Source organism: Scyliorhinus torazame, chromosome 1 (assembly GCF_047496885.1).
Source record: "Scyliorhinus torazame isolate Kashiwa2021f chromosome 1, sScyTor2.1, whole genome shotgun sequence".
Classification (NCBI taxonomy): Eukaryota; Metazoa; Chordata; class Chondrichthyes; order Carcharhiniformes; family Scyliorhinidae; genus Scyliorhinus; species Scyliorhinus torazame.
In genome coordinates, this window is record NC_092707.1 from 118079958 (window position 1) to 118093797 (window position 13840).

The window sequence follows — 13840 nt, forward strand, 5'->3', positions numbered from 1 at the left end:
ACATTTGTGGGAGGAGGAGAGTGTTGGGGGACATATGGGGTAGGAGGAGAGTGTTGGGGGACATATGGGGGAGGAGAGTGTTGGGGGACATATGGGGGAGGAGGAGAGTGTTGGGGGACATATGGGGAGGAGGAGAGTGTTGGGGACATATAGGGGGAGGAGAGTGTTGGGGACATATGGGGGAGGAGGAGAGTGTTGGGGGACATATGGGGAGGAGGAGAGTTGGGGGACATGGGGGAGGAGGAGGAGAGTGTTGGGGGTCATTTGGGGGAGGAGGAGGAGATTGTTGGGGGACATTTTGGGGGAGGGGGAAAGTGTTGGACATATGGGGAGGAGGAGAGTGTTGGGGGACATATGGGGGAGGAGGAGAGTGTTGGGGGACATGGAGGAGGAGAGTGTTGGGGGACATTTAAGAAAGAAGGAGAGTGTTGGGGGACATATGGGGGGATGAGAGTGTTGGGACACATATGGAGAGGAGGAGAGTGTTGGGGACATTTGGGGGGGAGGAGAGTGTTGGGGGACATGGGGGAGGAAAAGAGTTGGGGGACATTTGGGGGGAGGTGAAGAGTTGGGGGACATTTGGGGGGAGGTGTGTGTTGGGGGACATTTGGGGGAGGAGGAGAGTGTTGGACATATGGGGGAGGAGGAGGAGAGTGTTGGGGGACATTTGCGGGAGGAGGAAAGTGTTGGGGGACATTTGGGGAAGGAGGAAGAGGAGAATGTTGGGGGAGGAGGAGGAGAGTGTTGGGGGATATATGGGGGAGGAGAGTGTTGGGGATATATGGGGGGAGGAGAGTGTTGGGGATATATCGGGTGGAGGAGAGGGTTGGGGATATATGAGGGGAGGAGAGTGGTGGGGGACATATGGGGAGAGGAGAAGGTTGGGCATATATGAGGGGGAGGAGAGGGCTGGGGGATATATGGGATGGAGGAGAGGGTTGGAGATATGTCGGTGGAGGAGAGGGTTGGAGATATGTCGGTGGAGGAGAGTGTTGGGAGATATATGGGGTGGAGGAGAGGTTTGGGGATATATGGGTCGAGGAGAGGGTTGGGGATATATGAGGGGGAGGAGAGGGTTGCAGATATGTGGGGGGAGGAGAGTGTTGGGCGATATATGGGGTGGTGGAGAGGGTTGGGGATATATGGGGGAGGAGAGGGTTGGGGGATATATGGGGCGGAGGAGAGGGTTGGGGATATATGGGGGAGGAGAGGGTTGGGGGATATATGGGTCGAGGAGAGGGTTGGGGATATGAGAGGATTGGAGGATATATGGGGTGGAGGCGAGGGTTGGGGATATATGGGGGGGTGGAGAGGGTTGGAGGATATATGGGGGAGGAGAGGGTTGGGGATATATGGGTGGAGGCGAGGGTTGGGGATATCTGGGGGAGGGGGAGCGTGTTGGGGGACATATGGGGAGGAGAAGGAGAGTGTTGGGGGACATATGGGGAGGAAAGTGTTGGGGACATGGGGGGGAGGAGAGTGTTGGGGGACATATGGGGGAGGAGGAGAGTGTTCGGGGACATGGGGGAGGAGGAGAGTGTTGGGAGACATATGGGGGGAAGAGAGTGTGGGGGACATTTGGGGGAGGAGGAGAGTGTTGGGGGACATTTGTGGGAGGAGGAGAGTGTTGGGGGACATTTGTGGGAGGAGGAGAGTGTTGGGGGACATATGGGGTAGGAGGAGAGTGTTGGGGGACATATGGGGGGAGGAGTGTGTTGGGGACATATGGGGAAGGTGGAGTGTGTTGGGGACATATGGGCGAGGTGGAGAGTGTTGGGGGACATATGGGGGAGGAGGAGAGTGTTGGGGGGACATATGGGGAGGAGGAGAGTGTTGGGGACATATAGGGGAGGAGAGTGTTGGGGACATATGGGGGAGGAGGAGAGTGTTGGGGGACATATGGGGAGGAGGAGAGTGTTGGGGGTCATTTGGGGGAGGAGGAGGAGATTGTTGGGGGACATTTTGGGGGAGGGGGAGAGTGTTGGACATATGGGTAGGAGGAGAGTGTTGGGGGACATTTGTGGGAGGAGGAGAGTGTTGGGGGACATATCGGGTAGGAGGAGAGTGTTGGGGGACATATGGGGGAGGAGGAGAGTGTTGGGGGACATATGGGGAGGAGGAGAGTGTTGGGGACATATGGGGGAGGAGGAGAGTGTTGGGGACGTATGGGGGAGGAGGAGAGTGTTGGGGACATATGGGGGAGGAGGAGAGTGTTGGGGGACATATGGGGGGAGGAGAGTGTTGGGGGACATATGGGGGGAGGAGAGTGTTGGGGGACATATGGGGAGGAGGAGAGTTGGGGGACATGGGGGAGGAGGAGGAGAGTGTTGGGTGTCATTTGGGGGAGGAGGAGGAGATTGTTGGGGGACATTTTGGGGGAGGGGAAAGTGTTGGACATATGGGGAGGAGGAGAGTGTTGGGGGACATATGGGGGAGGAGGAGAGTGTTGGGGGACATGGAGGAGGAGAGTGTTGGGGGACATTTAAGAAAGAAGGAGAGTGTTGGGGGACATATGGGGGGATGAGAGTGTTGGGACACATATGGAGAGGAGGAGAGTGTTGGGGACATATGGGGGAGGAGGAGAGTGTTGGGGGACATATGGGGGAGGAGGAGGAGAGTGATGGACATTTGGGGGGAGGAGAGTGTTGGGGGACATTTGGGGGATGAGAAGAGTTGGGGGACATTTGGGGGGAGGTGTGTGTTGGGAGACATTTGGGGGGGAAGATGAGGAGAGTGTTGGACATTTGGGGGGGGGGAGGAGGAGAGTGTTGGGGGACATTTGGGTAGAGGAGGAGAGTGTTGGACATATGGGGGAGGAGGAGGAGAGTGTTGGGGGACATTTGCGGGAGGAGGAAGGTGTTGGGAGACATTTGGGGAAGGGGGAAGAGGAAAGTGTTGGGGGACATTTGGGGAAGGAGGAAGAGGAGAATGTTGGGGGAGGAGAGTGTTGGGGGATATATGGGGGAGGAGAGTGTTGGGGATATATGGGGAGGGAGACAGTGTTGGGGGACATATGGGGAAGGAGGAGAATGTTGGACATTTGGTGGGGGGGAGGAGAGTGTTTGGGGACATATGGGGGAGGAGAGTGTTTGGGGACATATGGGGGAGGAGGAGAGTGTTCGGGGACATGGGGGAGGAGGAGAGTGTTGGGGGACATATGGGGGGAAGAGGAGAGTGTTGGGGGACATATGGGGGGAAGCGAGTGTTGTGGACATTTGGGGGAGGAGGAGAGTGTTGGGGGACATTTGTGGGAGGAGGAGAGTGTTGGGGGACATATGGGGTAGGAGGAGAGTGTTGGGGGACATATGGGGGGAGGAGTGTGTTGGGGACATATGGGGGAGGTGGAGTGTGTTGGGGACATATGGGGGAGGTGGAGAGTGTTGGGGGACATATGGGGGAGGAGGAGAGTGTTGGGGGACATATGGGGAGGAGGAGAGCGTTGGGGACATATAGGGGGAGGAGAGTGTTGGGGACATATGGGGGAGGAGGAGAGTGTTGGGGGACATATGGGGGAGGAGGAGAGTGTTGGGGGACATGGGGGAGGAGGAGGAGAGTGTTCGGGGTCATTTGGGGGAGGAGGAGAGTGTTGGGGGACATATGGGGAGGAGGAGAGTTGGGGGACATGGGGGAGGAGGAGGAGAGTGTTCGGGGTCATTTGGGGGAGGAGGAGGAGATTGTTGGGGGACATTTTGGGGGAGGGGGAAAGAGTGTTGGACATATGGGGAGGAGGAGAGTGTTGGGGGACATTTGTGGGAGGAGGAGAGTGTTGGGGGACATATGGGGTAGGAGGAGAGTGTTGGGGGACATATGGGGGAGGAGAGTGTTGGGGGACATATGGGGGAGGAGGAGAGTGTTGGGGGACATATGGGGAGGAGGAGAGTGTTGGGGACATATAGGGGGAGGAGAGTGTTGGGGACATATGGGGGAGGAGGAGAGTGTTGGGGGACATATGGGGAGGAGGAGAGTTGGGGGACATGGGGGAGGAGGAGGAGAGTGTTGGGGGTCATTTGGGGGAGGAGGAGGAGATTGTTGGGGGACATTTTGGGGGAGGGGGAAAGTGTTGGACATATGGGGAGGAGGAGAGTGTTGGGGGACATATGGGGGAGGAGGAGAGTGTTGGGGGACATGGAGGAGGAGAGTGTTGGGGGACATTTAAGAAAGAAGGAGAGTGTTGGGGGACATATGGGGGGATGAGAGTGTTGGGACACATATGGAGAGGAGGAGAGTGTTGGGGACATTTGGGGGGGAGGAGAGTGTTGGGGGACATGGGGGAGGAAAAGAGTTGGGGGACATTTGGGGGGAGGTGAAGAGTTGGGGGACATTTGGGGGGAGGTGTGTGTTGGGGGACATTTGGGGGAGGAGGAGAGTGTTGGACATATGGGGGAGGAGGAGGAGAGTGTTGGGGGACATTTGCGGGAGGAGGAAAGTGTTGGGGGACATTTGGGGAAGGAGGAAGAGGAGAATGTTGGGGGAGGAGGAGGAGAGTGTTGGGGGATATATGGGGGAGGAGAGTGTTGGGGATATATGGGGGGAGGAGAGTGTTGGGGATATATCGGGTGGAGGAGAGGGTTGGGGATATATGAGGGGAGGAGAGTGGTGGGGGACATATGGGGAGAGGAGAAGGTTGGGCATATATGAGGGGGAGGAGAGGGCTGGGGGATATATGGGATGGAGGAGAGGGTTGGAGATATGTCGGTGGAGGAGAGGGTTGGAGATATGTCGGTGGAGGAGAGTGTTGGGAGATATATGGGGTGGAGGAGAGGTTTGGGGATATATGGGTCGAGGAGAGGGTTGGGGATATATGAGGGGGAGGAGAGGGTTGCAGATATGTGGGGGGAGGAGAGTGTTGGGCGATATATGGGGTGGTGGAGAGGGTTGGGGATATATGGGGGAGGAGAGGGTTGGGGGATATATGGGTCGAGGAGAGGGTTGGGGATATATGGGGTGGAGGAGAGGGTTGGGGATATATGGGGGAGGAGAGGGTTGGGGGATATATGGGTCGAGGAGAGGGTTGGAGGATATATGGGGTAGAGGCGAGGGTTGGGGATATATGGTGGGGTGGAGAGGGTTGGAGGATATATGGGGGGAGGAGAGGGTTGGGGATATATGGGTGGAGGCGAGGGTTGGGGATATATGGGGGAGTGGAGAGGGTTGGAGGATATATGGGGTGGAGGCGAGGGTTGGAGGATATATGGGAGGGAGGAGGAGGAGTGTACTGGGACATGGGGGAGGAGGAGAGTGTTGTGGATAGTGAGATTGGGATGTGATACTTCACAATTCTGATGTTTTAAAACCAATCAAGCTCCTCGAATCTTCAATCTCTGAATTTTTATGGCACAGGAGGAGGCCATTCGGACCCATCTTGTCTGCACTGGCTCTCCAAAGAGCATTGAGTGCCATTCCCCTGCACATTGTTTCAATTCTTCAATTTGTTTCTCATAGTCTCATTCCCTCTTGCATGACTCGGTTGAAACTTCCTCCACCACATTTTCTCTATTGATTGTCTGTGTGCGTGTTGTTTCCTGGATACACTAACACACAGAATTTGTAACTAAGGAAGGAATTTGCATGTCTTGACTCCATGATTGGAATCTCCTGGTTTTAGACTCTTGACAACAAATATTTTTTATTAAAGCTGTTGAATGCCACAGTCTGGAGGACAGTGTGCTATCTTCTAAAATCTCATTTGAAAGACACTTTTAAAAAGTTATGATTCAAGAAATGGAACTCATGACCTGTCTATAGATTCTCTCTCTTACCCCTGCCTTCCATCAATTTGTATTTGTTTTTCTTTTCATTTTCCGGGATGTGGGCATCGTTAGCATCCTCAGCATTTATTGTGCATCCTTAATTGCCCTTGACAATGAGAATGTGGTGGTGAGCTGCCGCCTTGAACTGTTGCAGATGTGGTGTAAGTACACCCACAGCACTGTTAGGGAGGAAGTTCGAAGATCTTGACCCAGCGACAGTGACGGAATGGAAATTTAGTTCCAAGTCAGGATGGTGAATGACTTGGAGGGGTACCTCCAGGTGGTGGGGTTCCCAGGCACCTGCTGCTCTTGTCCTTCTCGGTGGTAGTTGTCGGGGGTTTGGAAGGTGCTGTCTGCAACCTGAGAGTTCCTGCTGTGCATCTTGTAGGTTGTACACACAGCTGCACTATTCGTCGGTGGTGGAAGGAGTGAATGTTTGTGGATGGGGTGCCAATCAAGCGGGCTGCTTTATCATGGATAGTGTTGAGCTTCTTGAGTGTTGTTGGAGCTGCCCTCATCCAGGCAAGTGGAGAGTATTCCATCACTCTACCGATTTGTAGATGGTGAATAGGCTTTGCAGTGTCAGGATGTAAGTTACTTGCCGCAGGATCTCTAGCCTCTGACCTGCTTTTGTAGCCACAGTATTTATATGGCTCGTCCAGTTCAGTTTCTGGTCAATGGTAACCCCAGCATATTTGTAGGGGACTAGCTTAACTACTTTAGAATATATTGAATTGCCTATTACAGAACACAATAAATTGTGTTTAATAATTTTGTTTCAATTTTGTTTGAATTAGTTTCAAGTTTATGACAAAATATTACCCTATGACTTGCTGGCTAAATGGATTACTCAGTGGAATACTATGCAGGCAGGGAAAATGCTTTCATTTTGGAGTTTTATATCATTATCCTCTCTCCTTTATCTCTTCCTAATCAAAATTTCTCATCTTTATCTACCCATTAACTTTGAGAACATGAAAATGGTTCTCAAACTCTGCTGTAGCACAGGACACAGAGTAAAATCTATTTCATATCAACAACCAACAAGAATTGCCCTCAATATAAACAACACCTTCCAATAATTTTAGACATAGAAAAGTCTCAAACAGAAAATGCATCTTTTTTTTTTAACATATTTTCTGGCATTTGCATCACTGCATCAAACTTTATTTAAATGATTTGTTATTATAGTCCCTCAATTGAGGCCCTTAAGTAGTCAATTAATGACCACTTTATGGCACATCCAGTGAAAATGACCGCCTCATTTGAATTGCAGCTCTTGGTCTCTCAGTCGCCATCCAACCTGCCCACAACTAATCCACTGAGCTCACCCAACTCTGGGTCTCCAACAATACTCAATGGTGCACAAGATCGACCAACTGGCAATGCTCTGTGGCGAGAGAAAGAATTAATGTTTCAGTTTGATGACTTTTCATCAGGATACAGATTTGATTCTTAATCAGTGTTGAGTTAGCAGTTCTTAGCCAGGTTAAGAATAGGAAGGCTGCTATTTGGTCTGGACACTGGAAAATTCAAGGAAATCTCAATTTATTCCGGCTCTAGTTGCAGTCCAGCCTGAGCTGGATAGTATGCATGTAAATGTCGAGTGGGGAAAAGCAGAATGAGTTCATCTCCACCCTGGACATTCAACCCCTCTAATATCATCAGACAGTTAGGCACAACACCTTGGGTAACCGTACCCAAATTTAGATTTATTGTCACATGTATCAAGGTACAGTGAAAAGTATTGTCTGCGTACAGTCCAGGCAGATCGTTCCATACATTAAAAGCATAGGGCATACAATAAATACACAATGTAAATACCTACTCCTATCTTCTATGTATCTATTTCATTACCACACGAGGTAGTTGATGCTAAAACATTGAATATATTCAAGAGGCGGCTAGACATAGCACTTGGGGCGAATGGGATCAAAGGTTATGGGGAGAAAGCAGGATTAGGCTATTGAGTTGGATGATCAGCCATGATTGTGATAAATGGCAGGCCAAAAGGCCTCCTCCTGCTCCTATCTTCCATGTATCTATGTACAGACATTGGGTGAAGCATACGGAATGTAGTGCTACACAGTAGAGAAGGTGCGTGGGGAGATCAGTTCAGTCCATAAGAGGGTCATTCAGGAGTCTGGTAACAGCAGGGAAGAAGTTGTTTTTGAATCTGTTAGTGCGTGTTCTCAGACTTTTGTATCTTCTGCCCGATGGGAGAGGTTGGAAGAGACCTGGATGGGAGGGGTCTTTGATTATGCTGCCCACTTTCCCAAAGCAGCGACAGTTGTAGGCAGAGTCAATGAATGGGAGGCAGGTTTGCATGTTGGGCTGGGCTGTGTTAGAACATACAGTGCAGAAGGAGGCCATTTGGCCCATCGGATCTGCACCGACCCATCAATTCCACCATATTCCTGTAACCCAATAACCCCTACTAACCTTATTGGACACTTAAGGGCAATTTAGCATGGCCAATCCACCTAACCTGCACATCTTTGGACTGTGGGAGGAAACTGGAGCACCCGGAGGAAACCCACGCAAACACAGGGAGAACATGCAGTCTCTGCACAGACGGTGTCCCAGCGGGGAATCGAACCTGGGACCCTGGCGCTGTGAAGCCACAGTGCTAGCCACTTGTGCTGCCCGACTCTCTGTAGTTTCTTACGGTCTTGGGCTGAGCAGTTGCCATACCAGGCTGTGATGGAGCCAGATAGGATGCTTTCTATGGTATGAATGAACATAATTCATGGTAATGAAGAGCAATTAAGACACCAGTAAGTGAGCAAGAATTGTAGTATTGCTTCTGGTATTGTGGATGACTTAGATGACTATAAACCACAATACAACTTTAGGGAATCAGCTGAGCTTCTGTACATTGTATTCAGTTGTATTATAAGTGCTTGAAAGTGCATTAATCTAGTGCATTTCCTCTCCTTAGACTTGGACCACACTGCAGATGTACAGTAAGTTCTTTAAAAAATTACTTTTAAACAAATTGTTTATAATTAAATGATTGCAGATTTGGGATATAATTTCTGATATTCAAGAAGTAACCTGTAATACCTGAATTGTGTGATTCATAAAATGAAATGAAAATCGCTTATTGTCACAAGTAGGCTTCAATGAAGTTACTGTGAAAAGCCCCTAGTCGCCACATTCCGGCGCCTGTTCGGGGAGGCTGTTACGGGAATTGAACCGTGCTGCTGGCCTGCCTTGGTCTGCTTTCAAAGCCAGCGATTTAGCCCTGTGCTGGCATTCATTGTAACTCTGGATTCCACAGTGATTACCATACAATGTTTCAGTGATGATGCATCATCTTTTTGACAAAGAATCTCTTCAGACCTTGTATTGCAGATAAATCATCAATTGGCTTTGATTCAGCCATATTTTCTAAGTTGTATTATTTCACAAACATGACTGTCTTGTTAAATTACTATTTAATCACCACATCAACTTCAATTAAATAATGTTTCATTCTGTCAATTCTAATGATCCTATTATGGAGCGAGGAATTCCAAAAGTTACTGCATGTTTAAATAAAATATACAATCCATATTCTCTTCCCTAGAAAAATAATCATTTCTCTGTAATCACTGCAATGGGTCCCTGAAATTTTGTCACTTTACTGGACCATGTAAACCTGCAGGGGGATTATCGTAGTGGAGGGACAAAGTTGATCCAGTATTGTCAATGAGATTTTCATTTAAAATTAGACATGTAAAATGTTAATAATAATCTTTATTAGTGTCGCAAGTAGGCTTACATTAACACTGCAATGAAGTTATGTGAAAACCCCCCAGTCACCACACTACCACACCTGCTCGGGTACACCGAGGGAGAATTCAGAATGTTCAATTCACCTGACGAGCACATCTTCTGGGACTTGTGGGAGGAAACCAGAGCACCCAGAGGAAACCCACACAGACACGGAGAAAAAGTGCAGACTTCGCACAGACAGTGACCAAACTGGAAATCGAACCCCGGTCCCTGGCGCTGTGATGCAACTGTGCTAACCACTGTGCTATCGTGCTGTGCTTTTCCACTTGAATTATGAAAAATATGCAGCATCATAACTAGATTCTGACATCACAAACCTGAACTGTGTCTGCAGAAAGTGTTTTGAACAAAATCGACACAAGTGCTTTCAGAGCCCACAGGTGTTGGTACTGGTGGGAGTAATTTTAAGTCAATTTGAATGCATCACATTAGCAGAATGGACAATATTAGTGTGGATTGCATGTTAATCATACTCGTACATAGCTTGATATCTGTTACAACACCATAACACATAACCCTGGGCAGTGTGGTTTTTTTTTTTTAATTGTATCTTGTGTCCAAGTAAAGGTGATGATGGGAAATCTGCAGATGTAGATTAAATCTGAGTTCTACTTCTGTGATAAAACAGCTGATATAAAAACAGTAAATGTTAGAAATACACCACAGCTTCAGCAGCTCTTAAAAGATCAACCAGCATTTTGAGTGGAGGCCACAATTCAAAACTAACAGGTGTACTGAAAAGTGGCTTTTGTTATTTATTCTGCAGTACATTGTCATACCAGTCAATGACATGGAATTTTCATCGAAATGCTTTTTGGCTGATCATTTTTGATTTGTAGCTGAAATAAATTGACAGTTACTAGCTGGTGGGTGCATAACAGAATTGGTGATCTGTATGGCTTTTATGAAGCAATTTTCAGTTCCGGGGCCCTGAAATTTCTCCCTTTTACAGGTTACATTCATGGGGTGATACATTAGAAGAGGCATTCGAACAGGTTGTTATGGCCATGTTCGGTTATATGACTGACATTGAAACTGTACAACCCACAACAACAATTGAAGTAGAGGCTGAAGGTAACCATGGTGATATGGCTTGTATTGTTATGACCAATTAAATGTATAGATTTATTGTCAGTGAATAAAATTTGTCGATAATGTAGGCAAGCACACTCGAGTGTCAGGGCAGTGTGTTCAGCCGCTTTGGTTTCATGATATACTAATTTGCACGTATAAATTCCTGGAGATGGGAGGTTGCAGGGCTTCAATTGTCTCGCAGCTACAAGCCATAGCCCTGCAGTTCCCAGCGTTGAGTGTAGTCCTTGAGAAAAGTTTCCTTGTTCAGTTGTCTGCCAATGAAGTTTGGGAGAAGGGAGAAAATGTGGAAGGTTATACACATTGATGCATTTTCTGATTAGTAAAGAATTTGCAAGATCATTAATTTGGGCTAAAAACAAAATCTTATTTTAATATTGATGAAAAAAGAATGAACTTAATAGGCACAATTCAGTTAAGAGGCCATGTAGACTGATCTGATAGTCACATATTTCTTATCAAACCAAAATACTGGGGACAGATTCACACTTGTATGCTGAGTCCCTAATCTCTGCTCAACTGTTAAAGCATACAACAAGCAACAGATACATTCAGTAGGGAGGTGGGAATTGGAGAACCTGGTTTGGTCTCAAGCACCCTTGATGGATACCCATTTTGCTATCCAAAATGGTTCTGTCTATTATCGTTTCAACATCATTAATGGCTAGCCACTAGTTATTTATTTCAACTGAAAGCAAGTGATTATAAAGTATGTTTGAAAACTGATAATGCTAGCATAGATAACAATGTTCTAGTGCTCAGAAAAGTGATGGGGCGAAACCGATGAATAACGTCATGCCATTGAGTCACACCAAGCTTTCCCATTGAAATGGTTGGCACAAACTCATATGATTTTATTTTCGCCGAGACCAACAATATTTTAATTTCCACAGTTCCATGGTGTATCCCCACTCACTTAGAATGATGCAATCAGTTTGACATTTACTCAGATTGTGATCAGATTTCTGGGGGGGGGGGGGGGCAAACAATGGTGTGGCTGCATATTATCCATTGGCTTTTCATAAGTTTTAAAGTTCATTGAGGCACTCCCTGCAAATATTCGGGCCCAGTCCTAACAGACATAACAATTGCATGGACAGCTTGTGGAGACTAATGTTTGGTAGGATGGTTTTCCACCAGTGTGCGTAGTTCCTAATATAGAGTTATTTGGAATATGCTGGGTGAATACTTGCATCTATAGTGGCACAACAGAGTCTTTCCTCTCATTTGAAGGTGCAGAAGTTGAAATGCGACTCTATCCCTCTGATGGGGGGGGGATTCAAATTAAAACTTATTCTCAGAATTGCGGGTTATTTGGTGTGGTATTCAGGTGCAATCAGAAGAGCCTTTCTAATTCCTGGAACAGAATCTGGGCCTATTTTCATCAGGTGTAAGTTTAGTTGTACCCACTGGAGATTAATTCCTGAATCCACTTGGAACGACTGCCCCCCCCTTCCTTAGAGTTTCACTGATAATTCCACCCATGTTTGAGTCGTCCCTCACTGGAATAATGTCAATGCTCCAGATTAGCAACTGGCATTTCACACCACCCACAGACTGGAATTCCCAATCTAGTGTCAACTACCCAAAGAAAATTGCTACAGCTGCAGCAGATGTATCTGGTGGCAGAAATTCTAGTCTAATATGTCAACAAATGCTGTAAAATACAACATTGGTGGCAAATGAACAGGAGTCGAATGGCCTTGCAGACCTCTTAAACTTCCTCTCTCAGATACCCCAGAGACTTGAATATAAAAAGCTGTTCAGTGTGTTACATAACTCGAGCATTGTGAGGATCTTGATTTGCGTTGCAATGCCTTCAAAGCCCTGACACGATAACCTTTGAGATTTTATTGCCAGAGGTATCTGGTGTGTAAAGATCCAGCAATAGTGAACAAGAAAGGACATAGGAACATAGGAATTAGGAGCAGAAGTAGGCAATTCAGCCTTTCGAGCTTGTTTGCTATTCAGTCAGATCATGCCTGATCGCTTCTTGGTCTCAAATCCAAGTCCTACCTGTTCCCCATATCCCTTTAACCTGTTTTTTAAAATCATAAATATATCTATCTCCTTCTTGAAACCATTTTTAATGATTCAGTCTCCACCGCACGATGGGGCAGCGAGTTCCACAAATTCACCACCCTCTGCCAGAAGTAGATTCTCCTCATCTCAGTTCTAAATCTACCACCTTTCAACCTATATCTGTGACCTTTCGTTCTATATTGTCCCACAAGGGGGAACATTTGGCCTATGTTTATTTTTATCAATTTCTTTTAGTATTTTAAATACCTCAATCAGATCCCCTCTCATTCTTCTAAACTCCAGCGAGTACAAGCCCAAACTGGTAATCTCTTCTCCTGTCAACCCTTTCATCCCGGAATCAATCTGGTGAATCTCCTCTGACTGCTTCCAATGCCACCACATCCTTCCTCAAAGAAGGAGACCAAAACTGGACACACTACTGCAGATGTGGTCTCACCAACACCCTACACAATTGCAACAACACTTCTTTTATACTCGAGTCCTTTTTGCGATAAACGCTAAAATTCCATTTGCCTTGTTTATTACATCCTGTGCCTGCATGCTGATTTTCTACGATTCATGAACAAAAACACCCAGATCTCTCTGCCCAGACGCATTTTGAATCTGCTTTCCATGTAGATAATCAGAACTATACTATTTTTTCGACCAAAATGGACAACCAAAATGGGTGACCTCACAAAGAACTTGATTAAATAGATAAAAGCAATTACTGCGGATGCTGGAATCTGAAACAAGAACAGAAAATGCTGGACAATCTCAGCAGATCTGACAGCATCTGTGGAGAGAGAACAGAGCTAACTTAACTAACGTAATTAAATAGTCCCAAATCAACTTCTATAACCATGAGTAATAATGTTACTCAGAACACAATTTGAATGAATAGGCATGATTTCTCTTTCTGACAGATATCCACTGTGAACTGACAGCTGAATCTCAGTCTTTGAATAAGTTTATACTTGCAACAAAATTGAGAAATACTGGAAGCACAGAACAGGTCAAACCAGTATCTGTGGCAGACAAGTTAATGTTTCAGGTGTAAGCTCTATGCTAGAACTTTGAGTTCCATAATCTACATGTTGTTTTGCCTGCCTTGAGGGAGAGCATCATTTGACCTTGCCAAGTGACCAGAATTCAGTTTTTTATCTAGTTCTTTGTCCATGGTTCTGGACATACTT

The 13840-nt window shown here is 47.2% G+C and overlaps 1 protein-coding gene across 2 annotated transcripts in view; it reads left to right on the top strand.

Annotated features, from left to right (window-relative positions):
• Positions 1–13840, top strand: part of zbtb8os (zinc finger and BTB domain containing 8 opposite strand) — a 47360-nt gene that overhangs the window by 27062 nt on the left and 6458 nt on the right. For both annotated transcript variants that reach the window (XM_072500426.1, XM_072500431.1), the window contains exons 2-3: positions 8692–8716; positions 10483–10604. In XM_072500426.1, the coding sequence (XP_072356527.1) occupies positions 8692–8716; positions 10483–10604 (147 nt within the window). The remainder of the gene's footprint in view (positions 1–8691; positions 8717–10482; positions 10605–13840) is intronic.